This window comes from Macroventuria anomochaeta (assembly GCF_010093625.1).
Source record: "Macroventuria anomochaeta strain CBS 525.71 unplaced genomic scaffold BU25scaffold_20, whole genome shotgun sequence".
Lineage (NCBI taxonomy): Eukaryota > Fungi > Ascomycota > Dothideomycetes > Pleosporales > Didymellaceae > Macroventuria > Macroventuria anomochaeta.
The window spans coordinates 104,086-128,567 of NW_022985381.1; the positions used below are offsets into that span (position 1 = coordinate 104,086).

A 24,482-nucleotide genomic window follows, 5' to 3' on the forward strand; every position below is an offset into this window, starting at 1 on the left:
GCTGAGCTACGCACACAACACAATGTGACGTACATAGCTTTAAGTACCTTGTCCCCAAGATGTGAGAGTTCTATAGCTTCAGCGACTTGATCAATTAAGCAAACATGCCTTCAATTAATTCAGCAGTAAGAAACTGATCCATCTCGAAGCTACCACATAGCTTTACATTGCAGTACAGCTTACTAACTCTGTCAAGGTCTTTCACTCCTATGCCTACGGCACAGCGTTCTGGTATGGTCTCCGAGGAGCCTGCCGTGTTTACGACCCATTGATGGTCGTCGGCTGTACGTATATCGTTGTCATTGAAGCTCCAGCATGTATTAACCACTCAGGGTTCCGACCTCCCTCCCAAGCCAACCTTGCCGCAAATGACCTCGAACTCTACAACGTCCGCAACGATGGCTGGTGTCTCATCACCCTCGCTCTGATCCTTGTCTCCTTCACCAACGCCGTCCCTCTGTCCCCAGCCCCTAAAGCGATCCACAGTGCTGATGCACCTAAAGCATTGAAGTCGAACAGGAGCAATGGGGCTCTACCATACGCAAAGGCTGTCATTGCTGCGACTGTGTTCCACCACATCACAACCGGCATTGGGGCGTACCAGCACTACAAGCTTGATAGCCACTACAACACCAGCATGGGTATCGGTGTTTGGGGCAATGTGTGGTTGACACTGACGGGCTTGTTCACGCTCGTTTATCTGCAGAGCGGGAAGGGAGATGAGGGTGTTGAAGAGATTGTTAAGAAGGCCAAATAAGCTTGGATAGCAAGCATCCACAATCGGATGAAATTGCGCTTCGAAGAGAGATGACTACTGCTGCTTCCGTAGCTGTGACTTCTTGGAGATTGTGTTGAACAGAGAGAAAGAGTGAGATTCATGTTCTATCTAAGAGCGGGGAGGGGGGGGGTTGCCTATTATATAGGCAAGAGACCAGCACGAGCATGTTGGCGCTGGTGAGGAGTGAGTGAAGAAGTATGCGTCACGTGGCAGGAATACCAAACAACAGATTGCCCATATACCCAGGGTATGCACATTGCTTGCATCTAGGAAGAGTGCCTTATGTTCATAGAGGTTTACATACCTTATGTATATAACCTTGATAACGCTACAAAAGTACAAATGCATGCAAACTCGAGAACACATGGTATATGTACTCTTCCGCGTTGGTGGTGTGGATTTCCTTGCTCTTGTATGTTGTTGTTCCCCGTTCATGCATGCCTTCAGGTTGGTCGATGGCGACTGACCGAAAGGAGGAAGAATTCTTGGCAATCCCACCATCCCACACCAGACCTAGTTACTTCACGTTACCCTTCGGAGATGAGTGAGTGTACGATACATGATGAAGAAGTACACAAATCTGGTTCCAGCCTCTGATGTTACTAATCTAGTCCATCATCAGCTGTGTGGATGTCCTGGAACACACCTTAGACATGTGAGTAACACTACTATTTCTTGTTGTGTTCTATGGCATGGCGATGAAAGCGAGAAGCGAGCGTTGAACATCAGCAGTCATCTCAGCTCGCTTGCTCTCATGCAGCCCCCTCTGGGCAAGACAACCACCAAGAAGCCGCGAGGCGAACAATGCTTGAAGTAGCTACAGAATTGGCTATAGGATTCTAACATTTCAGGTGCGGCTGAGAGGGACTGTCACTCAACCAAAGGTGCTGCCCAATACATAAAAGCTTGACGAGATCTTGAAAGCGCTTAATGCTAATCGCAATCGTGCCAGGACCAGTACACTATGATGTGAGGACCAGGTTATCGAGACCCAGCCGAAATGTTCGCAGAATCTCTAAGTTGAAGTCATCGCTTGGCTGACACGTCAGGTCAACAACTCCACAAACCCCACCTATAGAACCAATTGGTCCTGTTCCACCTGGAATATCTTGGCTCGACAAGTCCCTAGACCCTATCACCAATTTTGCGGTGTTTGGGGGGTCTATTACCTTCTCGGCGATATTCATCGAAAACGGGACGCTGCCCCAAAATACGATATTCAGCGCCGAGCGGATCCGACTCTTGCGCTCGCGTGGCTCTTCTTCATCGTAGCACTGGTATATTCGAGTGCTGCGCGAGCCGTCCTTACTTTCCAACGAACCGCCATTCATGTCGGATTCGGTGGACATTACATGGGTGATGTTGAACAGTTACGCAAAGGACCGTGTAACCGAATTGTTGTTTTATTGTTTTGTTATTTCCCGTTGAGTTTAGTTCTACAGATCCGGCTCCTTTTGGCATTCCTGTTTCTGGCGTTAGTCGTTGTCGCGTACGTCAAGGTGGTTGGCTGGTTTGCTGTCGCTTTTACAGGATCAGCGAATTCTGGGGCTATTATCGTATGGGTTATTCAAGTTTTCCTCGGAAGTCGCATGGGGGTGCTTTCCTCTGTGAGAAGGTCAGTCCCGTCTTTATAGGCGACGTCCCGTAATGGGGTCGATGGAAATACAAAAGTTGGTGGAGACTGCGCAAGTCGCTCATGCTTTCGCCGCAACGCTTTGACCAAGCGCTACTGCTCTATGTCATCATGGATCTGTTGCCGCACTAGCCCTAATCCATCCTAGTCCTCACAGTGGTTTCCAGCTCAGATAGTAACAATACTACACATGACATTCATACTTGTAGCTATTGACAATACCCCACCCCCAGAAGTCGCCCTATCAACTCCACCTTCACCTAATCAGCTACAAAGTACCACCTTAGACAGCTCATCCTACGTATCTTTAGGAACGTTGTTTGGGCACGAGATTACGCACGATCCATGTGCTTAATCTATGCCATCAGACCTACCCGGGATAATAACGACGATCTAACTGAGGCTTCTAGCTCTGCGAATCATACTTCATTCTCGCTTTCATTAACAATGACTGCATGGTTCTGTCAAGACGTAAGCATCGGGCTAAATGCCAGCAGATGTTCGCGCTAACAGCTGTTCCGCTACTATGGATCAGCCGTTCTGCTTACTGTCAGCAATTACGGCGCACTTTGTATCGCCGATGCTGCCAAACTTGACCCCTTTGTGATCTCGAACACCGATTGCACTTTTGCTACCTGTGAATCATGCAGATGGCTCTTTTACTTGACCTAGTCGCGATCAAGATCGCAGGCACGTTATTGATTGTGTTACTTTCCTGGAGGCTATGGCGATTCACCATCCGCCCCCGGTTCCACCCCACCGAGCCAAAAGAACTACCATACTGGATCCCATTCATCGGTCATGCCCTCAATATCTTCAGAGACTTCAACAGCACCATCAGCCGAGGCGTGAAGTACTTCCAGCACACGAACGAACCCTTCACGATAACCATCGCCGGTGAACAGATACATGTCGCAACATCGGCAGAGGACATCAACGCAGTCTGGAACAACACTAAGACCCTATCGTTGGATCCAATCTCTATGGGCATGTACACTCGGGCAGGTCTGCCCGAGAAAGCTCGAAAAGCCCTGTTCCAAACTCACACATCAGCGCGATACAACGCAAAAAGCGGGCACGATATGACGCCTACAGAGATGGTACAAGAACATCATAAGCAACAGCTGCACAATGGCCCTAAACTGGATGCTCTGATGACAGAAAAGCTCATTCCGGGCCTTATCAAGCATTTGAACTTTTCGGACCATTCACACCCAGCTGTCATGTCACGATCCGGACCTTCTGTCATCATCTCGTTATTCGATCTCTGCGTCAAAGCATTCATAGCTGAAGACACAGATGTCTACTTTGGCCCGATACTCCGTCAAATTGCACCAGACGTGGTCTCGGCTTTCGTGAACTGGGAGTACACTAATTGGAAGTTCATCATGCAACTCCCCGCTTTTCTTGCGAAAGACATGCTGAATTGCAAGGGAACGATCGTAGACGCATTTGAGGTATACTACAAGCTACCTCGAAGCCAACGCCCGGGCGCAAGCCATTTCGTCGTTGCGCTAGAGGATATGCTGCAAGAGGCTGGATTGACGGAAAGAGAGATGGGACAGTTCACGTTCTTGCACTACTGGGCGTAAGTCACCCACATGACCCAACAAGCTCGATACACTTTCTGACACGTCTTAGCTTGGTAGGAAACACATACAAACTCGCTTTCTGGCTGCTCGCCCACCTCTTGCACAACCCCACTCTTCTGTATAAAATCCGAGAAGAAGTCCTCCCAGCCGTAAAGAACGACCATATTGACGAGACATACCTCCTCAAACGCTGTCCGGCACTAGACTCGCTCATCAACGAAATCTTGCGTCTCACAGTCTCAACGTCCCTCGCCCGCTGCGTGATCTCCCCATGCACCATTGGCAACAAAACCCTCCTCCCAGGCCGCAAAATCATGCTACCCATCTCAGCCCTGCACTACGAACAGTCAGTCTGGGGTCCATCACCCTTGACTCTGCAGCCTGATCGGTTTGTCTTGAACCCGAAGCTCGCGAAATGCACATCGTACCGCCCATGGGGTGGCGGGTCTACGATGTGCCCAGGGCGCTTCTTCGCCAGGCGTTCTGTGAATGCGGTTGTGGCGATATTATTGGCGAGGTATGATATGGAGGTTGTGTCTGGTAATTTCCCAGAAATGGATGGGGCGAGGCCGAGTCCGGGAATAGCTCCGGTGGTGAGGGGGCAGGATGTTAAGGTTAGGTGCACACCAAGGGGATAAGATGAAAGGCTTGAGTGAAGAGGTAGCGGGTGCGAGTTTTTGCTACAGTGCTTGAGATGCTATGCTCTATCGGCGATGTTCGAATTGCCGTAGAACCCCACACCGTCTTTCGTCGTAGCGTTCAATCTCTCCAGAATGTACTCCCCAGCTCTAATCGGCTTCCACTTGCTCTCCTCCCCTTCAGCAAGACAGGTTGGCAAAGTCTCAACCAGTGTATCGTAATTCACACTGAAGAAGAACGGCACACTGTACCTTGCCTCTGTTCCCCTATTCACAACCCTATGCACTGTACTCTTATACATCCCGTTCGTCCAACGCATCAAAAAGTCCGCGACGTTGACGATGAACGCTTCAGGTGGTGGAGATGCGATGTGCCAGTGTCCGGAGGGTTTGAGGATCTCGAGACCGGGCACTGAGGAGGAGAGTAGGAGAGTGAAGCATTCGTAGTCTGAGTGGGCGCCAAGACCAATCTGTTCTTCAGATGAAGATGACGGGATTGGCGGGGGAGAGCTTTTGGGTGGTGGGTAGTAGAGAAGACGGGCTATGCCACCGGGATGCGTGATCATGGGGTCGAAATAGGTCTCTTTCAGGTTCAAAGATAGGGCGAAAAGGCGGAAGAGATGGCGTGCCAGGCCGAGGACCTATAATGTATCAGTCTGCAAGCATCACTTCAATTCCCCATCATGCTACTCACTGCACCATAGTATTCCTTTACCGCATCGTAGAAGCCGTGCAGGTCTTCTTCCTTTGGCCACAGGTTCCCATTTTCTGTCGTCCCGTCCAAGTTAACGTATTTGCCATCCCCGCCCGACTTGTCCATGGCTGCTTCATACGAAAAGTTGAACACCTCTTTGGTCTCTATATCACCAGCGATCGAGGTGTACTCGCTGGGTTCCTAGCCAAGTCCTAATTTACTTCTTTTCGTGTGTAACTTCTCTTTCTGCTCAGAACGCAGTTCGTGCATGAAGCGTTCAGCCTGTTGCAGGATGCCATCACGCGCTGTACGAGGCACGCCGTGGTTGGTGATATAGAAGAAACCCGAGGTTGTACATGCCTTCCGGATCTGTTTTGCAACGCTTTGCCGTTCAGCTAATGTACCAGAGAATGATGGCGATCCGTCAATAATGGGTACCTCGAACTCCTCGTCTGTAATAGGGGCTCTTGCCGTAAGTCGTGATTGTAGGTATGCAGCTGCTCCCTCACGAGCTTCGGTGTATGTCGTGGAAGCCTGCACGTGGGGTGTGTCAACTAGTGGTGCTGCCATTCTGGAGCGTTTCAATCAATTATTGTTAAGTGGTTTGTACGTCCGATGCTGGTTCAGTCGATAGGAGCTGTTGCAGACTTAGTACCATGTGGGATACCGAGTGATAAGCGCGAAGCTTGATGATTGGCTAGGCTACCTTCACCGAGGATAGCTAAAGTGGGGTGGCTCCATCTGATCATACTCCCATTTCTACGTTACATACTCTCTCCTCACCTAATCGAAAATGCAAATGCAAAGACCACACCTTCACGATGGTCTTCCTCGGCGAAGGTATCAGCGTAGGGCGCAGGGCGTGCTCCAACGGTTACCATCGGTCGGCAGCACTTCGAATCTCCGATACCGGTACCAGATGAATCTTGATCTGATACTAGATCCCCTCGCTCAAGACACCACAACTGGAACACCACAATCATGAGCGCTCTAAACAATACCCAAATCTTCACCAACGGCCGCCTCTTTCATGATGGCAATACCGCTGCTGATGCACAATGGCAATCGAGCATGGTAGTGCGAGACGGGAAAATTGCATTCATTGGATCTGACAATGCTCCAGAGATCAAGTCGTTCCAACAAGAATCTGGTGTGGAAGTCAAAGATCTTCAAGGTCGACATGTCCTGCCAAGCTTCATCGACGCACATATGCATCTGTTGATGCTGGGACAATCGCTTCACAAGGTGAACTTGGATGGATCGAAAGACCTAGAGGAGATTCGATCCAGGATCTCGAAATACGCCAAAGAAAATCCCCACAAAGAGAGGATCCTGTGTATGGGTTGGATGCATAGCATGACCAATGGTGAAGCAAAGGCGAGCTTGCTCGATGACCTGGATCCTCGACCCATCTATGTCGACTCCAAAGACATCCACTCGGTCTGGTGCAACAGTGCCGCTTTGAAAGAGATGGGTGTACAAGACATGGAGACTCCGGCTGGCGGCATCATAGAACGAGACGAGCACGGCAAAGTATCAGGCTTGCTGGCCGAGGCGTGTGTGCTGTTGATCGTATGGCCGTACCTAGCTGAGGTTCTGCCAATGGAGGATAAAATTGCCGCATTGCAAGCGGCGGTTGATGCATATCATGCTGTAGGATGCACCAGCTGCGTCGACATGGCCATGGACGAGAATGCCTGGAAAGCTGTTCTGGAACTCAGGAAAGCCAAGGGTGGTTCGCTGCCACTTCGAATCGCCGCTCATTGGTGCATATTGCCTGGTGACGGCGAGGAAAATCGTTTGAGGCAAGTCGAGCGTGCCATCGAGCTCAACCGTCAGTTCAACAACGATACAGATCCTGATCTCAGGGTCGTAGGCATCAAGATCATCTGCGATGGCGTTATCGATGCTTGTACAGCAGCTCTGGCGAAGCCGTACACCAACAATGGTCATTTCGAAGGACCCATCTGGACGCCAGAGATGCTCGATCCTGTAGTGAAGAAGGCTGCCGGTGCCGGTCTGCAATGTGCTCTGCACGCCATTGGTGATCAGGCCGTAACAACCGCCGTCAACGTACTTGAGAAACATGGCAGACCTGGACAACGTCATCGCATCGAGCACTTGGAGCTCACGGCTCCAGAGGATGCGAAGAGGCTTGGGCAGCTAGGGATCACAGCAAGCATCCAGCCCGTACATTCAGATCCGGCGATCTTACGTGCATGGCCAAAACTTATTGGGCCGGAGCGCGTGAAGCGTGCTTTTGCATACTCTGAGTTTGCAGACCATGGTGCTGCGTTGGCTATTGGGTCTGACTCACCTACTGCTCCTTACGCACCTCTGCCAAATCTGTACGTTGCAACAACACGTAAATCGGCCAGACAGCCTGAGGCCGGTGATGCACCTGTAAACGGCAACTTCAGGCTGGAGCTGGCACAGGCTGTCAGTGCTGCAACCAGTGGAGCTGCCTGGTCATGCTTTGCTGAGAAGAGGATTGGAAGTCTGGAGGTTGGCAAGATGGCAGATTTCACCGTCATCTGCACAGAGTGGAAAGGTGAAGAGTTATTGAATGCGAAGATTGAGGAGACATGGTTTGAGGGAAGGAGAGTGTACGAAAGCCGGACTGATGCCCCACCTCCCAACGTTGAGGAAGGAGCAACGAGGCAAGCAGATGTGGCAGTCACAACTGAGTGAAACTCAAGTAGAAAACAACAATGCCACAGAAATCTCGACATACGACACAGCGAGTGTCTCCAGTATCCCAACCATCCCACAACGAAGATGTCATCTTGAACAGGCTAGCAGAAGTTAGGCTCAAAGACCACAAGTTCAGCCTTGACTTGGCGCGCATCAGGCTAAGGTAGGGGACTTACCCTGATTGCTGACCATCCCTTCAACTTGAGGGATTCACCTTGTTTTATAACGGATCAGCCCGGACGCCTGATTGCCTTACACATAAGGTGGGTCTCACAGCTGCTTCCCCCGATCACGTCGCACAGCATGGAGGATCGTGAGCACAACGCCGCGGAGTAGCTTCACAGTCCGCCGGCTTAATCGCGTCTTTATCAGCCAAACCTCAATATTTGATTTACTGTCAACCACTCAGAGATTCGCCGAAGGATTTCCATCTTTTTGAAGACGTGTCTCTCCCGCCCTGAAAGAATTATCGATCCGACACTCTGGGATAGCAGCTCAGCAGTCACACCTTAGCGCCAATCAGAGAAGCTGATCGTCACGGCTTGGCGGGTACCGCGCCTAAACTGCGGCCTGATCATCCTTCCATGCTGTTGAACACTTCTGCCTGCAGAAGACCGAGGTCACGAGAAGTGGCTTCTTGATGTTCGACCCCGTTGTGGGCATTGCGAGAAGCCTGAGTGCTGCTCTTGTGCGCCCGGAGACATCATGTCACTAGCCCCGCCGGGAGCTGAACCTTTTAGCGGCGGAGCTGCAGCTGTGCTCCTCTCAAAGACATGTCAGAACTGCTTCTCGCTGAAGATTCGATGCGACCGCACCCAGCGCCAGGATATTTGCGACCGATGCGCCCGCCTGGGCAAGAACTGCGTATTCCGGCCAGCCCGGCGACGCGACAACTCCGCCAAGCGCGACTCCCGCATTCACGCTCTCGAACAGCAAGTGAAGGATCTACTACAACTGCAGCAGAAAGGCCCCGTTGTGCAGCAACCTCTCCCTGAAGGCATCGCGACTGCCGCTCGTCAGAGCTCGCCACCCGTCGCTGGTGAGGGTGACATTGTTGACGATGATGTTGTGTCTATCGAGAGAGCTGATACGCTGGTGGAGATGTACAAGACGGACATGATGCCGCACTTCCCCTTCGTTATAATACCTCCATATACGACCGCCGGCGATATACGACATGCGAAGCCGTTCTTGTTCCTAGCCATAATTTCGGTAGCCTGCTTTCACGACCTCCAGACGCAGGACAAGCTGTACCATCGATTCAAGTATATGGTTAGCGATAAGGTGCTGTATGGCGGCGACGAATGTCTAGACCTACAATACCTGCAAGGTCTTTTGATCGCACTGGCTTGGTAATATACTTCGCGTACGTTGCAGGAATATGACTCTGATCCCCAACAGGAATCAATTCCACGGACGTTCGAAGAATTACTCTCAATATCTCCAGCTCGCTATATCGATAGCCGTTGACTTACGCCTCGATCGCAAACCGATACACCAGAAGCCGAACGAAGGCAGCAAGCGAGACCCTATAGCCAGAGAACAATATGTGGGCGAGGGCAATTCAGACTCAGCCGCACAGCGAGCAGCTGCAGGCATCTTCTACATAGCATCCACGTGCGTCGCATTCGTTCAACATGCGTTAGCAAAAGCTAATGATTTGCAGCATTGCAAAGTTGCTTGACAAGATGAATACGTTCGCATGTACGCCATTTATCGAGGAAGGATGTCTAGCCCTGCAACAGAAGGCCGAGTACAGGACGGATAAGGATCTCTACCATGTCATACGCTTGCAGCGAATCATCGAAAACATCGATCAGATCGCAAAAGCAGCCCATCACTCGGATGCTGAAGCACACTCATCGTACCTGCGCGTACGGGCAGAACTTGAAGAGTTCAGAGTCTATTTGTGCTCTGATGTCAGTGATAGTCGTATGTGTTTCTATACACAGATCTTTGGCGTGACTGACATAAACTTTAGATCTGCTGTTCATGCAGTTTCATACGGCAAAGCTGTTCCTCTACCAAGTTGCATTCTTTGAGCGTAACTTGCAGCGGTCTCCATACCTACACCTGAATATTCTGTGTGAGGGATTGGAAGGCGCCAAGTCCTTCCTTGATCTGTACCTGTGGCTGCCTCCAAAGTCAGAAATGGCTCTCACCAATATCGAGTGGATACAGCTATCTTTTGGGGTCACACTTGCGGCCAAATTTGCCATTGTTAGCAGGAATCCACACGTTGAAGCCCAAACTCGTGAACTACGGCACCGTCTGAACATTGACCATGTCTTCCGACATCTGGCTTTGCGAATTGGAGCGTTGGTCGGGAGAGCTGGAGATGGCAACAAACAAAAGGACATATTCTACTACTATGAACAGCGTACCCGCAAGATCCAGAATTGGTACGAGAAGATGATCCGAGCTACTGGTACCGTCAGCCCTCCCCAGGCTGCCCACCAACAGGCACCGTCATCTCATCCTCAGCCACAACCGTCTCTGGCTGTTTCGGCGACGCCATCTGGCGTTCCGATATCGACAACTTTCTCGCATCAGCAAGCGCAGGTATACACAGCGCCCATCAACTACCCCGATTACTCTCTGCCCCAGAACGTGGGTCAGCAGCCTATGCAGCCGCCCATGCAACCTCCACCGATGGCGGCTGTAGGCATGATGCCGATAAGCTCATACCAGCAGTACAGCCCTACGCCCGCCATTGCATTCCCAGATCTCATGATAGCGCAAGGCTGGGACAGCATGTTTGCTATACCCATGGAGCATGATGCACTATTCGACGTGAATCAGGGCTACGGTCTGGGTATGGCCAGTCCACCAAGCGACGGGTCATCATGGGCTGAGAGTCCGGTTAGTCAGTAGAAGAGGCGTTTCTCAGAAGCATTGGAACGGCGTTGTAACAATTATATACCACAGCTCATTTACGATGTTCAAAGAATCCACGAATACTTCGGGAGGTGTCTGGTCTTTCTTGAACCTTCGTTGTCGCTGTACCGAGGGTTGGGATTGGTAGCTGCGATGAGGCCTAATCCAGGAAGGCGCTAGGGCGACGCTAAAGTAGCATCGGTGTTAACAGGCCCGCATCCTTCGAGGTTCACGCTTGCTTCTACTCCAGAAACCTTGCTCGCCCGCACACTTGGCATCACTATCGCCGGGCCTCCTATTCTTTACTCTTTAAAGAGTTGTACATGGGACACAAACCAACATGCCACAAACTAGAGAAGTAACGACCTGCACTCGATGCCGCCAATCAAAGCGACGATGCAACAAAGCTAAACCAAGCTGCACGCGCTGTGAGCGTGGAGGTATTCCATGTACCTACGAAGAAGGCCAGAAAAAGAGCCCACCATCAAGCTATAGCGATTTAACGTCAGCAAATACCTCCAAATCAGCAACTACACCTCCCACGCCCATTGTTCAGCACCAAGGGGTGAGGAAGCGAAATCGAACATGCCTATCGTGTAGTCGTTGCCATCGCCTAAAAGTCAAGTGTGACCAAAAACAGCCATGTGCTCGATGCTCGTATTCTGGAGTTCAAGCGGCGTGCACGTATACGCACAGAGCGAAGCTGCCTCAGCAATCCCACGAGCAAGCACCTGAGCAGCCGCAGCACCAAGAAGTCCCTTTCGCGTTGACAGACGAGGACCCTGAGTTCGTTGTCGCGACATGGTATCTGCGTAAACGAGGCTCGACTCATTATAGAGCTATCCTGGACCGTGTGAGTACTCCATGCTGCATGTTAGCATACCAGATGCGCTTGCGTAAAGATATGAGTGCTATCAGCCTAGCTTTACATCTTTTGTGCCGTAGCTCTTGTATCATTAAGTACCTCCAGACTAACGCTTGACAGATGGAATCGCTCTCTAGCCTTCATTTGACTCCTTTTGCGATTGCTGTGAAGCAGCACATCGAGGGGCACAGCTGCACCGACTTCGCACTACCAAGCAATTATCCTTTCGGCAGTTCAGAATCAGCTCGTTATGCATCACTACAGCAGGTGCACGAATTGATACAGAACTGTCGTGCAGACGTAGCCTCTCTGATGGCCGGTTACTTTCGATCCTTCCACCCTTCATTGCCTGTATTTGACAAGTCAGCTTTCCGCGCCAAGTTGGAAGACTTCTGGAAGCAACCGGAGACTATAGATCTGAGCTGGCTTGCCCAATTTCTTGCAGTACTCGGGCTTGGAGCATACACGATTGAATATGGAGCAAACACCACAGGTCACAGTAACGCGGCTGCTGCAGAGTTCTTGTACGCAAGCGAAGCTTGCTTGGCAAAGACGACGTACATGGCTCGCCCTACAACCACTACTATAAGCACGCTATGCCTCATGGTTGTAGCCAAACAAGCAACGACCGCGACTTGTTGGACACTCGATACCTGCTGGAATGTTATGGGCATCGTTGTTCGATTGTCCATGATGATGGTCCTACACAAAAATTGGATGCCTGGTTATGACGAACCAGCTATCGTCTGCGAAAGAGCTCTCCGCTGTCGTCTTTGGATTCTCATTGTCTACCTCGACACACAGATGTCGCTTCGTACTGGTCAGCAGAGCATGCTACCGCAAGGCACTGTCGACCTGACAACCTCCTGCGTTAATCCCCGGGACTGTTGGGATACCATCATACCACGTTCTCTGCCAATCATTTGTCACTTCCTATCCCGCCTCAATGCGCACGACGGCGAGATTTTTTCGTACGATGAAGTGCTCAGTTACGACAGTGATATCACGCAATTCATGCGTGAATCTACCGTATTCCTTGAAGATGAAGTTGTACGTCTGACTCTGGATATCTTCTTTCGACGTGCGCTCCTCGCCGTACATTGTCAGTACGCGTTGCGACCCAATGCGTCTGTTCTGTTTCCGGCATCGTACAACTCGACTTTCGAGCACAACCTCGCGCTCTTGAATCACTATCATCAACTGTCTTCAATTTCGCCGCATACACAATTGCTGGCTCAGCCGTACATGCTGGACTTTCTCGCTGCTGCTTTCACGACCTGCATGCTGCTACTGTCCCCGGAAGCATCGTCTTCATGCTCCTTGATTGATGAAAGTACAGGACTCACATATCGGCAGGCGATGTTGAATGCTCTCATGCGCTGCATGGATATACTTGCGAAAGAAAACAGCAAGGTCCTGTGCTTTCAATCTGGATTCCAGCAGCTTAAGAGGTTGTATGAGCTCACTCCCAAAGAGTGATCTACAGCTTGATTGTCCCACAAGATACCGTGGGATCGGACAAAGCGCAGGGCGTGTCAGCTTTCACACGTGCACCACGTGGGCCTTAATCGAATACGGTGGCAGGCAATCGACATTGCGGTGCAACTACTTCGTCGATGTGTCATTGTTGTCGACGGAAGCGGTCGCGGCATCTGTAACGGTTTCTGTCACAGAACCTCGCTTCAGCATTCCCAGCGCGCGACAACTTGCCAAAACACACCATGACGGCGAAACAGCCCGCACTATCATATTCGCCATACACTTCGGAATGCCAAAATTCGAACGGTGGGTCAGGAACATGCAGGTGAAGCACGGAGTTGGGCGGCGCATTTGCACCTGTTCGTGGCTTAGATATTCAAGCAAGTCTTGGAAAGCAGCCTGAGGCGCGGCATCGCCTTGTCTACGTTTCAGCACGCGACCAACATCATGACCGCGACGCATTATAATTCTCGTGTCGCGCTGATCGACGAGTCTCTCCTCTTGCACTACCTGTTCACATTCGGTCCATTCAACATAATCATCGACTACCAACACCACTCAGCGGAAGATACAATAGCAACAAGCGCACAGCAGTCCGAGTCACCGAAACAGATCTACCATGTTGACCAACCGCCACTCAACAATGCCAGTCAAACATAGTCGTATGCCGAGTTGGCATGCTGGCTCGAGGACCGCTGATCCCGCACAACTCAATCAAGCCATTCCAACATATACCATCGGCAACATCCCACGCAGCCTGACACCTGTAATTCTCACATCTACAACACCAAACTTACCAGGCTACACTACAACCCGCCTCATTGGCGCCATCCACGGAACTGCATCTCTCACCCACCGAGTCCCGAAGTCGTTCCTCAAGTCACTATCGAGCAGCATTACAGGCTCCTGGGGCGAAGCGAAACCACTGACGCAATTTCTGTATCAAGCACGGGACCAAGCGATCGAGCGAATGACGAAAGATGCGATCGAAAAGGGTGCAAACGCTGTTGTGGGTATGCAGATCAGGGAGACTGAGGTCATGGGATGTGTCGTGGTCAATGTGAGCGCGACGGCGTGTTTGGTGGAGAAAGAGAGGGCACAGTTGAAGAGGGACAGCGTGCAAAAGAGCCCTTTTGGATGAGCAATTGAGCGTGAAGATAGGTTAAGACAATGGAACGAGACTGGAGGCCGTCTGAGTCTCTGGAAATTATCTGAGGTAATTGAGTTGGATGAGCGGGAATTGGTGGTCAAAACACCGAGCACTGGAAGGTTAATACGAAGACGAGGAACACGAAACCGAAATGGCGTTCTTGATTCCGCACTTTGTGCGTCTGATCTTCTCACGGCTGCTGGACAGTCGCCAAGGCCTCAACAATGACATGTAGGCACCAAGTCAATACATGTTCTTGCACACTTGAGCACTCGAGTTTGGTTGGGTGTCCAGTAAAAGTTCATCGCACTCATGCAGTGCTTACGGATGTATGTTCATCGATCCAGTGCCATCGAAGTTGTATCCAAGGCCAGGAAAGATTCTCAAAGGCAGAGCGTGAACTTTCGAGAAGATGGTTCGCATAAGAGATAGAGACCGTTGTGGAGACCGGTGTGGAGCCGGTATAATTGCAAGGGCAAGTTCATCAGGAGCGCCTCTTCCGTTCCCGAACAGGCAAGGACGAACAAGCACCACGCCAATCGGGACAATAGATACGCATCTTCAACCATTCATCCCGCTGCCGACCATCCCTCTTCGAGCTACGGACCGGTGTATTTGCGTTCAGGTACAGCCGAATGCATATCATTTCTCGCTAAGAGCTATCGTACATCACGGCTCCATCATGTCACTGCCGTTAGCTCTCGCCGCTCGCCCGGTCGACGGCGACTATAAGAGCACGGCGCCGAGCATGTAATCCTACCGCACAAGAGAACAATTCACCATCATGCTCCTCAAATCCTTCGGTCTGCTGCTCGCAGCAGCGAACACCGCCCACTCTCTCACTTCCAACCTGACCCAAATCTTCGACTTTGGACCCAATCCTCGCAACGTCACCGGCTACATCTACGTCCCCGTAAACCTTCCCAAGAACGCTCCAATCCTCGTCGCGCCGCACTGGTGCCACGGCACCGCACACGATGTTTTCAACTACCGCTCTTGGGCCTCCGCAGGCGACACGTACGGCTTTATCTCCATCTACCCTAACAGTCCCAACGCTGCGGACCAGTGCTGGGACGTCTCGAGCAAGCAGTCACTCACGCACAACGGCGGCGGTGATGCGCTGGGCATTGTGTCGATGGTGAGATGGGCGATCAAGAAGTACGATGCAGACGCGTCTCGAGTGTTTGTTACGGGCACGAGTTCCGGCGCTATGATGACGAATGTGCTGCTCGGAAGCTACCCGGATGTTTTCGCTGCAGGTAGTGCATGGGCCGGCGTCGCGTTTGGATGTTTTGCGGGTGATGGGTATGGAGTGTGGAGCGATGCTTGTGCGACGGGCAAGATTATCAAGACTGGGCCTGAGTGGGCGAGGATTGTTAAGAGTGCGTACCCAGGGTACAAGGGGTTCAGGCCAAAGTTGCAGGTCCTTCATGGGACTAACGATACGATATTGTATCCTCAGAATTTGCAGGAGGAGATTAAGGAATGGACGAGTGTGTTTGGGGTCAGTGATAAGCCTACGAAAGTTACGCCGAATACTCCGTTGCCGGGCTGGACGAGGTATCAGTATGGCACGAGTGGGAAGTTTGAGGCGTATAGTGCTGAGGGAGTGGATCATAACATTCCTAACCAGGATGATTTGGTGATCAACTACTTCGATCTGAAGTGCAAGGGCAAGAAGTGCTACTCAAGGCGGAGTGGGTGAACTTCATGGGTTGTATGTGCAATAGATGATCATAATAAATCGTAAATCTTTTGAAAGAACATGGGACCAGAAACGTACAGTTCCATATTCAGCGCTCAAGGATGATGATGCCCCTCATGATCCTCCTCCTCCGTCCTTGCCCACTCAGCCCAATACTCATCATCCCACATCCCCGCCAACCTCTCCTCCTTATCATCCTCATCTATCTTCCCATCAAACATGATCTTCTCCCACTTCCTCATCTCCGCTCTGCTCAACAGACACGCATCCAGCATCTTCGTCAAGCCCGCGACATCAAGCCCCTCGCCAATGAACACCAACTCCTGTCTTCGATCGCCCCACTCGCCTTCGAAGTCCTTACGGATAGCAGCGACGGTGTCAGCGTCCGCACCCCAGTCTTCTTCAGGCACGCAGCAGAACCACGGCATTTCAGAGCCGATAGTTAGCATTGCGCCTGCGGTGCTCCAGGAGCCCATTTGGAAGGGGCGTGTAGCGAGCCAGAAGATGCCTTTGCTGCGGTGGAGCCCGGAGAAGTATGGAGAAGCTTTCTTGTTGGCAAGTATCTCTTTGTCAGACATTGGGGTTTTGTCATATTCGTCATCGGCCATCTTGTCTGAGTTAGAACCTGCTGAGGCGGTGTTCTCGTCCGAGGCGGAGTCTGCATTGCTTGCGCCATCGTCTGAAGCATCGTCGTCTTCCTCATCTTCATCGGCGTCTTCGGGCTCTTCTTGAAGCAGAATGAACTTTCCCTCGATGAGGCGGTATAGCTTGAGAGGGTCGAACGGACGACGAGCGCGGTAGACAAAGCTCCCGATGCCATACTCAAAAGTTTCTGGCTTGGGTGTTACGCGCTTCCTGCCTTGGACATCCATGACGGTCATCTCGTGCAGACTCCTCAGCCAGCCTGGACTGGCGACTGCTTCGGCGAAGTTGAAGATACCAGTGTGCAGCATCTCTTTGATGTTGACTTTAGAGAACTTCGACTCAATGATCTTCGCTGTAGGGTTGAGTGTCTTGACGTAGGCTTTGACTCTGCCCAGTGTCTGCTTGTTGACTGCATCAACCTTATTGACAATGATCACGTTGGCGAACTCGATCTGGTCGGCGAAAAGATCGGAGATGGTGCGCTGGTCTTCTTCAGGTATTTCTTCCCGGCCAAAGCGGTCTTGGAGGAATTCGGCGGTGTCGAACTCGGAGAAGAAACGGAAGGCATCAACGACTGTGACCATGGTGTCGACACTAGCGATTGACTTCAGGCCACCGAGCTTTGCACTACAAACAGTGTCAGTGGGCATCATACCTTAGACAGCCGGAAGGTACCCACACTTTGGCAAAGATCTCCTTTTCTTCAGTCTCCATACCTTCAGCATCGATCATCGCTTCCGTGAGCTCAGTAGTGAACGTCTCCGCCACTTGCTGCGGTTCACTGATACCAGAGCTCTCGATTACAACGTGGTCGAAGCCAGCGTCGCTCCATGCCAGCCGTGCCAGCTCAGTGAGTAGGTCAGATCGGAGTGTGCAACAGATGCAACCGTTCTGCATTTGAATGACCTTTTCCTTGACTCGAATCTCCCCACTATCTTTCTTGCCGCGCGAGTCTGTCGATCGTGTGATTAGGTTGGCATCTACGTTGACAGACGCCATGTCGTTCACTATAACGGCAATGCGAAATCCATGGTCCGGCGACTGGAGAATGTGACGAAGAAGAGTCGTCTTTCCACTTCCCTTCCATATGTCAGATCCTGATAACTTTGGCGTGGAAGTAACCTACCAAAAATCCAGAGAGAACTGTGACGGGAAGTGGTCCTGCTTTGGCTTTCTTATCTTGAGGCTTTGCGTTCGAGCCACCGGTTTTTCTTCGCTTCGAGAGTGCCATTGTGGTTTTGAGGTTTGAAACGATTTTACAAACTGTTAAGAAATGATGCTTAAGCAGTTTTTATGTCAACTGTAGCACCTTGCTGTCATTTATGTTCTCGACCTCGTCGTTGTGCGCTCGTCCAATTGAGCACCTCGATGGCTAGGTCGCATCATCACGAAACGATGGCACATTATTGGCCGAACGCTCGGTCTACACAGTCGAAAGGGTCAATAGAATGTCCGTAAATGTTCCAGAAGGAATAAGGTAAGATAAGATAGTTCTGGCGAATGCGCTTGATGTGGGGGTGGTCGTGAGCCAATCGCACGGATGGACCCTTACGAACTAAAGAGGTAATCACAGGTCGAGAGTGAAGAACGTGAGATCAAAGAAAGAACAAATCTAACCCTGAAGATAGCCATAAAACCCTTCACTTGAGCCAAGGCTTAACCAATCGAGAACTGAGCCTAAAAGTGGCTGTGACAGGGAAGCAGCGAAAGAGTATTTACACAGTGTCCGAACCCAAAGAGAGTGAGAAAGTGGGCCAGACCCTGGTATTTGGATCTGGAAACATCATTTAGAAAACTCATCACGCCAACGGCGCCCATGTGAGTTCGGGGTACACGTAGGATGGATGAAGTGAAGGAAAAAGATTGTAGTGACGGGCATTGCGCGATATAAAGAGATCGTACGTTACGAGACCCGGGAACCGGACCTGAGACAGTCTTTATTAGAGATTGCAGAGCCAACAAGAGATGGATGGATGATGGTTAAGGGTTGATAGTTTCGAAAGTCGCGATGGTCAACACGCGTCGCGTCTGCGGACTAGCGTGGGTGACGTCACTTACAAAACCTCTAGCTCGCAAATGTCCTGATGTCTGCCCTTCAACTTCTCTATTGCGGACACTGTTTTTAAAGTCTCTGTTACTTCAAAGGATGGCAATCCTTTTGATCGTAGAATATAATTGTCGCAGCATCACTTGACTTCCTGTTCATACAGCACTTGCAGAACGCACCTAAGCGTTCAAGTACCTCCGTGAAGTCAGAAGTCTGACTATCTCCGGGGTGCACTTTCGATCCGACTCTTGCAGCAAAACGCTGCATTGCGTCTTTACAAATCCGTCATATCCGAAAGGAAACTCCGTCATCGCCTCTGATCTTCCCGCACATTGTCTTTGCCCATGTTCCTTACACCAGCGAGTTTTGTTCAACGCATAATCTTAGTCAAGTCATCCTCAGCTTTCCTTCCCTTGTGGCATTCCGTCCAACTTGAACCCCATGTTCCTCACCGCCAGCAATTCAAGAGTGGACCCAAAATCGCCCAATGGACCCATGTGATCACCGACGATCTACGCAAGGCCGCGTGCGTCTCTGGGCAAGCCAAGCAGCCAAGTCCGAACACATTACAACAACAAAGATACCATCTCACTTGGGAGTGCCAAAACAATGCTATATTTGATGTTTCTGACATGTTTCTGACAGCTTGAGGCTCCGTGCCAGAGCCAGGGTTTCAAGTGGAACGATAAGCCTTACTCAGGTTTCGATTCAGCCTCAAGTTTGTTTTCGTCCCATGCACGCCCAGCACTCGGCCACTCTCAATGCGTCATTCCGAGGCGAAGTACCGACGGATCGTGGGTATACCTGGCTGATATCTCTTGAGAGTTCTTGGTGTTGCGGTTATTGTTCCTAGGCGTTGCTTGCTTATTGGTTGAACAGGGTCACAGCAGCATTGCTATTGTGGGCTTGTGGACCGTAGGACGCGAGACGTCACACGGAGCTCGAGGTCGGTATATATTGACTAACGTTGCTATCGTCGAGAAAGACACTCATCTTCAATATCGTATACCCACTACATTCTACAAAACGCTAATAACGCATACATATCTCTTTATCCCTCAGCACCTAAACACAACCACTCTCGACAACCGCCATCCGACTAACTCAACATGCGCTTCACCATCCTCATCACATCGTTCATCGTAGGCTTCGCCACCGCACTGCCGGACCCAACGCCTCAAGGGTATACTGGACCTTGCTCTAAAGACAACTGCGGCGTCAACGGACGACAATGTCGAAGTCTCTGTGTCCCATGGCCGTCCACAGAACCAGCGTTGAGGAAGGGCTGCACCTGCAGCACCGGCTGAACGACATATCTAAATTTTGTGGCAGGTAAGTATGATTGGCAAGCAAAATAACGTCTGGGCTAACACGATAACAGGCAGTCTTGAGAGATTTGTTGGGGTGCATCGGCGCTCATACGGGAGTTAGAAGGATAGAGTAATGGACATCATGATATTCGGACATTGGGAAAGACCACACGTGCATCATACCTCTTATTCCTCATACGCGCTCCCGCTGTCACCACCAACGTCGCCGTTTCCTGATCCAGGTGAATTTCCGCAGTCCTGCGTGTCACCAAATCACCATTGCTCACCTGTGAACCGCTCCTCCCCATAGTCTATGGTTATTGGTTCGTCAGTCAAGATAAGTCGAATAGTACGGACTGCTAGAACGCGATTATGTGTACCGACTCGCGCCTGGGTTACCTTAGCATTCGGTTCGCACGAATGTGCCATGAAACGAAAGATAGACCCCTTCTTGGTCGCATCGACCCAGCATATTGGCTACGGAGAATTTGGATCCGTTTTGAGTTTGCCAATATTAATGTCAAACTGATACACAGTCTGATCGTCCGGTAGCTCATCGTCATGGGGGAGAAGTATGCCTGTGTACTCCCCAATGAAGATGCCAGAAGGAAGCTATCTCCTTGCATATAGCCCATATCCTGTGTGTTCAGCAAGACGTATATCTATGTTTTCGTGCCAGAGCTGGAACATCCGCTCGACCCAGACGAGGTAACCATCGTCACGAGTGCTGTCGTTATACCTGCTGTTAAGGTCGCATTCCGCGCACACCTCGTTCATGGTCTTACATCCAAGTAGATCAGCTCGCGTCCACGGCTGCCAGGTGCCACCTGGTCTACTGATATTCCTCCATGCTAAAACATCGAGGATGTTGCGGATAAGTAACGTGGGTTCGAAGCGCCCTTGCCCTGCAAAATTCGTGTCAATTCTTCTTATCGGGATTCCATCTTGGTCTTGTTCGTAGAAGTAAAGTTTGCCCTTGAGCTCAAGTGAATAAATTGCCTCAATGTATGTAGCTACCCTTTTTCTGGCCTTTTCTGTACCAATCTTGGCTATGTCAGCCTGGATGCGGCCAAAGACTGTCTTCAGGTATACCATGATGATGCGATGGTGGGGAGTGATGAACATGTGCTGCGATAGTCGCAAAGATCTAGTACCCTACATGAACATGAATCGACACTGCTGCTTCGAAGTCATCAATACGTTAGCAACAAAGGCCATCAGTCAATGCCAGCTGAGCTTTGAACAATGTCCTTCATCGTCCAGCTCCACATTTGAGCTTTCTGTTTGCAATTTGTCTCGAGGCTTACACTGGTAATCGTGATGAAAGACATTGTGTAATGCGGTTTTTGTGGCTTTTGTCGCACAGCTCTATGTAAGCCACATGTTGAATGGCGCTTGGTTTGGTCCGCGCGGCTGGATTCATTTTAGATCCGTACACACTCAGTCAAACTGATTTTGTGCGACAGGCCTGAGGATGAAGGAGTGATGGTTATCATGACGCGTCAATATGTGAATGGCAGGCGCGTACCTTATCTTATCGTAACCGAAGCGCCTCTAGGCATCACCGCTCCAACCCCGCAAACCATCAACACTCACATATCCAACATGGCGAACAACAACAATAACAATCCCCGGCGAGATTCGAGTCGACCAGAAGACAATCCCTTCATCGCCTTTCGCCGCTACGCCGACTCACAAGTCTCATCGCTGCTCAACACCGTCTTCACGCTTCCCGCCCAGATCGCCAACTACAACAACGCCCATCACGCACGGGAACAGTGCCTGTTCGGTAAAGCAGATCCTCAAAAGTGCGAGGAGCTGCAAGCTTTAGATGCCCATACAGAGAAGCTCCGTCATGAGGGTACAGAATCGTACCGTGCTGGTGATGTCCAAGCGGTATTGAGGAAGAGTGAACAGCTCATGATGTTGGAGCAGCAGGCTGGTGAACTAAGGAGAGCTATACTGAGAGATGATGAAGACTCGAATCATAACGTCGAACAGCAGAAGCAGCTGGTGGAGAAAGTAGGCAATAAGAAGGGGCAGCAATGGTCAGACAGTTGGGACTGGCCAGAACCAACACGGGAAGAGGATTCAGATGACAATGAGTTTGAAAGATGGCTAGAGAGTCGTGCGAGGAGAGCTGGCAGCGAAATCGAACGCATGTTCACAAGACTAGAAGAAGACGCAAGTAAAGTCTTTGGTGAAGAGATTGAAGAGCTGCGCAGGCACTGGGCCGCTCGGTACGACGACACAAATCGACACGAAGACGCCCAACCTCGAGTATGGTCACGGTCGTGGTCATGGCAGTGGCCGCCGCCAGCAGACGCACCGAAGTCAGACGAGACGAAGATATTGGAAGATCCATACTCTCCATCAGCACTGGAAGCAGACGAACGAACAAAACATATGGGAAGCTTGTGGCGCAATGCGTTTGAAGATCTCATGCGTACGACACAGGAGCACCCATTGCTGTCAGACGCGCAAAACACGGACTTTGACCAAATGGGCCTCTATGCCTTGCGAGACTATCAAAAAGAACTGTTGCAGCTCGAACAGCAGAACAGAGAGCGACTACTTATGGCACGTCAGGAGTCAGCACAAAAGCAAACACCTTTTCCACAGCAGGCTCACGATACAAGTGACGAGCCGAGTTACGAGTATGCGCACGACCACGAGGATCAGCACGACGATCCACCAACACCGAAACCTCAGCAGACCGAGTTCTCTAGGGGGCAACTTTCACCATCAGAAGCGAGACAGAATACAGAGACTGAGCTAGACGCTTATGAGCGACTGCTCACACCGTCATCCTCCCCTTCGACATTAGGACTTGAGGGCAATTCGACCATACTCTCTACACTGACGACTACCGAGCGTACGACTGCACCTGACGGGACCGTTACTACAAAGCTCATCCTGAAGAAGCGTTTCACAGACGGTAGCGAGCAGAGCTCTGAGACTGTTCACACACAGCGTGGCGACGATGTTCACTATACAGGGGATCCATGGAAGGTAATGCAGAATGCACACTCGCCGGATAGTATAAGCCAGAAAGGTCAGAAGAAGGGAGGGTGGTTTTGGTCTAACTGAGGCAATTTTCGGAGCGAGTGAAGATCGAGTAGGAACGACCTGCGGGCAAGGACATTTTCGGTCTTTACATTGGCGTCGTTGGTTTTCAGGCGTTGGAAAGCGACATACCCCTCTCAATTTGTTCAATCAATACACTCGTCTGGAGTTGCAATTGTCTTCCGTCAAGGGATATATATTTCAGTCACGGGCGAACAATCACTTCTCAAGCCTGTACAGTTAGTGCAGCAAACCTCGGACATTTCCACTTCCCGAGGTATAAGATTCGATGGGTTGATTGATCACTCATCCCCTACCTTTCCATCCTCCTCGAGCAGACAATGGCTAGCCCTCTGCTTGCACTCACGTCAACACTCCGACTTATTATTTACGGCCGTCTTCTTCCTCACAAGGCCACCCTTTACATCATACCTGGTTCTGTCACCTCGCCAAAAAGGTTTCCAGACACGGCTACGGTACGCAGCCTGCGTCTTCTGTGCCGTATCGTCAAGAACGAAGTCGATCATCACTACGCAGTCATCGCAAGACAGCACTATGCGGCACTTGTACATTCACAACGGCTTCAGACGCGTTTCCAGCTTGTCCCAGTCACACCGAGCTTTATTTATGCTCACACAATGGCAGTGGCATTCAACCTCAGTCCTTTGCGTTGGCTACCAGTGCGTTGTCATTACCCTTGGCGAGAGAACCTGTGAACGTTCTTCCCCCTTTTGCCCGAATTCTTATCAATCCGCATATACCCTCTGCCCCAAACCATTGACTCAGACAAGGAGGAGTTGACCCGGAATGGTTCTTTGTCATGCAATTTGCGAAGCTCATAGTGCGGTTATAACGACCTCGCACAGTCATATTGTGTTCGACCAACCTCCACTTCTCAAAGTTAATTGGTTACAGCATCCTCCAAGAATGAGAAACCTGAAAAGTGGCAAGACTATGAGGCAGTGTTCTCGAGACAAAGGGTACGGACTGCGCAACTTCCGCGGTGCCGGTACGGTTGTGCAGGTCAGATTCTCTAACAGCAGCTCTCAGACAGTGCAGCTGGTGTTCAAGAAGTAACGCAGGGTTACAAGAAGTTTAGATGCATTGTACTGGGAACATGATCAACCTCAGTAAGTTTGTGTTTCCAGGCAAGTCTTACTCGTTGCGTAGCAGGTCGACTGTCGGGATCAGTATAGTTGAACAAATCTGTCTTATGACGTATTGGAGGGACATTGATGAGCAGTAAAAGTCGAGTCCGTTAGACGGACAGAACCCGACCCGGGGTTGCTCAGATCCTCAGAGTATCTAT

General features: G+C 50.8%; 12 protein-coding genes across 12 annotated transcripts; 10 read left to right on the plus strand and 2 right to left on the minus strand.

Moving 5' to 3' along the window:
- The first annotated feature begins 32 nt into the window (after positions 1–32).
- BU25DRAFT_411526 (uncharacterized protein) lies at positions 33–1,140 on the plus strand. The gene is made up of 3 exons (XM_033706573.1): positions 33–125; positions 197–284; positions 333–1,140. Exons 1-3 carry the CDS (start codon positions 105–107, stop codon positions 755–757), a joined length of 534 nt encoding a protein of 177 aa, XP_033560737.1. The 5' UTR covers positions 33–104; the 3' UTR covers positions 758–1,140.
- Positions 1,141–2,858: 1,718 nt separating this feature from the next.
- On the plus strand, positions 2,859–4,784 carry BU25DRAFT_449143 (putative cytochrome P450; the record flags this gene model as incomplete). Its single annotated transcript, XM_033709625.1, has 3 exons — positions 2,859–2,882; positions 3,062–3,999; positions 4,053–4,784. 3 exons carry the CDS (start codon positions 2,859–2,861, stop codon positions 4,639–4,641), a joined length of 1,551 nt encoding a protein of 516 aa, XP_033560738.1. The 3' UTR covers positions 4,642–4,784.
- Positions 4,701–5,905, minus strand: BU25DRAFT_459253 (Clavaminate synthase-like protein; the record flags this gene model as incomplete). The annotated part of the gene is made up of 3 exons (XM_033710267.1): positions 4,701–5,282; positions 5,336–5,499; positions 5,557–5,905. 3 exons carry the CDS (start codon positions 5,903–5,905, stop codon positions 4,701–4,703), a joined length of 1,095 nt encoding a protein of 364 aa, XP_033560739.1.
- Positions 5,906–6,307: 402 nt separating this feature from the next.
- Positions 6,308–8,196, plus strand: BU25DRAFT_440564 (amidohydrolase family protein; the record flags this gene model as incomplete). Its single annotated transcript, XM_033709184.1, has 2 exons — positions 6,308–7,941; positions 8,187–8,196. The coding sequence occupies exons 1-2, from the start codon at positions 6,317–6,319 to the stop codon at positions 8,194–8,196; spliced, it is 1,635 nt and encodes a 544-aa protein (XP_033560740.1). The 5' UTR covers positions 6,308–6,316.
- Positions 8,197–8,734: 538 nt separating this feature from the next.
- On the plus strand, positions 8,735–10,903 carry BU25DRAFT_343442 (uncharacterized protein; the record flags this gene model as incomplete). The annotated part of the gene is made up of 4 exons (XM_033702955.1): positions 8,735–9,381; positions 9,431–9,646; positions 9,696–9,961; positions 10,011–10,903. 4 exons carry the CDS (start codon positions 8,735–8,737, stop codon positions 10,901–10,903), a joined length of 2,022 nt encoding a protein of 673 aa, XP_033560741.1.
- Positions 10,904–11,075: 172 nt separating this feature from the next.
- BU25DRAFT_90252 (uncharacterized protein) lies at positions 11,076–13,560 on the plus strand. The gene is made up of 2 exons (XM_033712226.1): positions 11,076–11,759; positions 11,892–13,560. Exons 1-2 carry the CDS (start codon positions 11,247–11,249, stop codon positions 13,248–13,250), a joined length of 1,872 nt encoding a protein of 623 aa, XP_033560742.1. The 5' UTR covers positions 11,076–11,246; the 3' UTR covers positions 13,251–13,560.
- Positions 13,560–14,507, plus strand: BU25DRAFT_90198 (uncharacterized protein). The gene has a single exon (XM_033712225.1). It carries the CDS (start codon positions 13,870–13,872, stop codon positions 14,389–14,391), a length of 522 nt encoding a protein of 173 aa, XP_033560743.1. The 5' UTR covers positions 13,560–13,869; the 3' UTR covers positions 14,392–14,507.
- A 498-nt stretch (positions 14,508–15,005) lies between these two features.
- Positions 15,006–16,153, plus strand: BU25DRAFT_90255 (carbohydrate esterase family 1 protein). The gene has a single exon (XM_033712227.1). The coding sequence runs from the start codon at positions 15,185–15,187 to the stop codon at positions 16,103–16,105; it is 921 nt and encodes a 306-aa protein (XP_033560744.1). The 5' UTR covers positions 15,006–15,184; the 3' UTR covers positions 16,106–16,153.
- Positions 16,154–16,200: 47 nt separating this feature from the next.
- Positions 16,201–17,981, minus strand: BU25DRAFT_343323 (cobW-domain-containing protein; the record flags this gene model as incomplete). Its single annotated transcript, XM_033702947.1, has 3 exons — positions 16,201–17,377; positions 17,430–17,830; positions 17,877–17,981. The coding sequence occupies 3 exons, from the start codon at positions 17,979–17,981 to the stop codon at positions 16,201–16,203; spliced, it is 1,683 nt and encodes a 560-aa protein (XP_033560745.1).
- Positions 17,982–19,577: 1,596 nt separating this feature from the next.
- On the plus strand, positions 19,578–20,328 carry BU25DRAFT_90260 (uncharacterized protein). The gene is made up of 2 exons (XM_033712228.1): positions 19,578–20,129; positions 20,179–20,328. The coding sequence occupies exon 1, from the start codon at positions 19,907–19,909 to the stop codon at positions 20,102–20,104; it is 198 nt and encodes a 65-aa protein (XP_033560746.1). The 5' UTR covers positions 19,578–19,906; the 3' UTR covers positions 20,105–20,129; positions 20,179–20,328.
- A 753-nt stretch (positions 20,329–21,081) lies between these two features.
- On the plus strand, positions 21,082–21,581 carry BU25DRAFT_411534 (uncharacterized protein). The gene has a single exon (XM_033706574.1). It carries the CDS (start codon positions 21,111–21,113, stop codon positions 21,420–21,422), a length of 312 nt encoding a protein of 103 aa, XP_033560747.1. The 5' UTR covers positions 21,082–21,110; the 3' UTR covers positions 21,423–21,581.
- Positions 21,582–21,682: 101 nt separating this feature from the next.
- BU25DRAFT_411535 (uncharacterized protein) lies at positions 21,683–23,692 on the plus strand. The gene has a single exon (XM_033706575.1). It carries the CDS (start codon positions 21,713–21,715, stop codon positions 23,195–23,197), a length of 1,485 nt encoding a protein of 494 aa, XP_033560748.1. The 5' UTR covers positions 21,683–21,712; the 3' UTR covers positions 23,198–23,692.
- Positions 23,693–24,482: the final 790 nt, after the last annotated feature.

Excerpts from the sequence above, each read along its gene's own strand:
- BU25DRAFT_411535 (XM_033706575.1), top strand. The coding sequence starts at position 21,713 with ATGGCGAACAACAACAATAACAATCCCCGGCGAGATTCGAGTCGACCA.
- BU25DRAFT_90255 (XM_033712227.1), top strand. The coding sequence starts at position 15,185 with ATGCTCCTCAAATCCTTCGGTCTGCTGCTCGCAGCAGCGAACACCGCC.
- BU25DRAFT_411526 (XM_033706573.1), top strand. The coding sequence starts at position 105 with ATGCCTTCAATTAATTCAGCA. Across the intron at positions 126-196 it reads TGCCTTCAATTAATTCAGCA|GTCTTTCACTCCTATGCCTA; the intron begins GTAAGAAACTGA and ends AACTCTGTCAAG. Across the intron at positions 285-332 it reads CCCATTGATGGTCGTCGGCT|GGTTCCGACCTCCCTCCCAA; the intron begins GTACGTATATCG and ends TTAACCACTCAG.
- BU25DRAFT_90260 (XM_033712228.1), top strand. The coding sequence starts at position 19,907 with ATGCGCTTCACCATCCTCATCACATCGTTCATCGTAGGCTTCGCCACC.
- BU25DRAFT_90252 (XM_033712226.1), top strand. The coding sequence starts at position 11,247 with ATGCCACAAACTAGAGAAGTAACGACCTGCACTCGATGCCGCCAATCA. Across the intron at positions 11,760-11,891 it reads ATAGAGCTATCCTGGACCGT|ATGGAATCGCTCTCTAGCCT; the intron begins GTGAGTACTCCA and ends AACGCTTGACAG.
- BU25DRAFT_411534 (XM_033706574.1), top strand. The coding sequence starts at position 21,111 with ATGTATGTAGCTACCCTTTTTCTGGCCTTTTCTGTACCAATCTTGGCT.
- BU25DRAFT_90198 (XM_033712225.1), top strand. The coding sequence starts at position 13,870 with ATGTTGACCAACCGCCACTCAACAATGCCAGTCAAACATAGTCGTATG.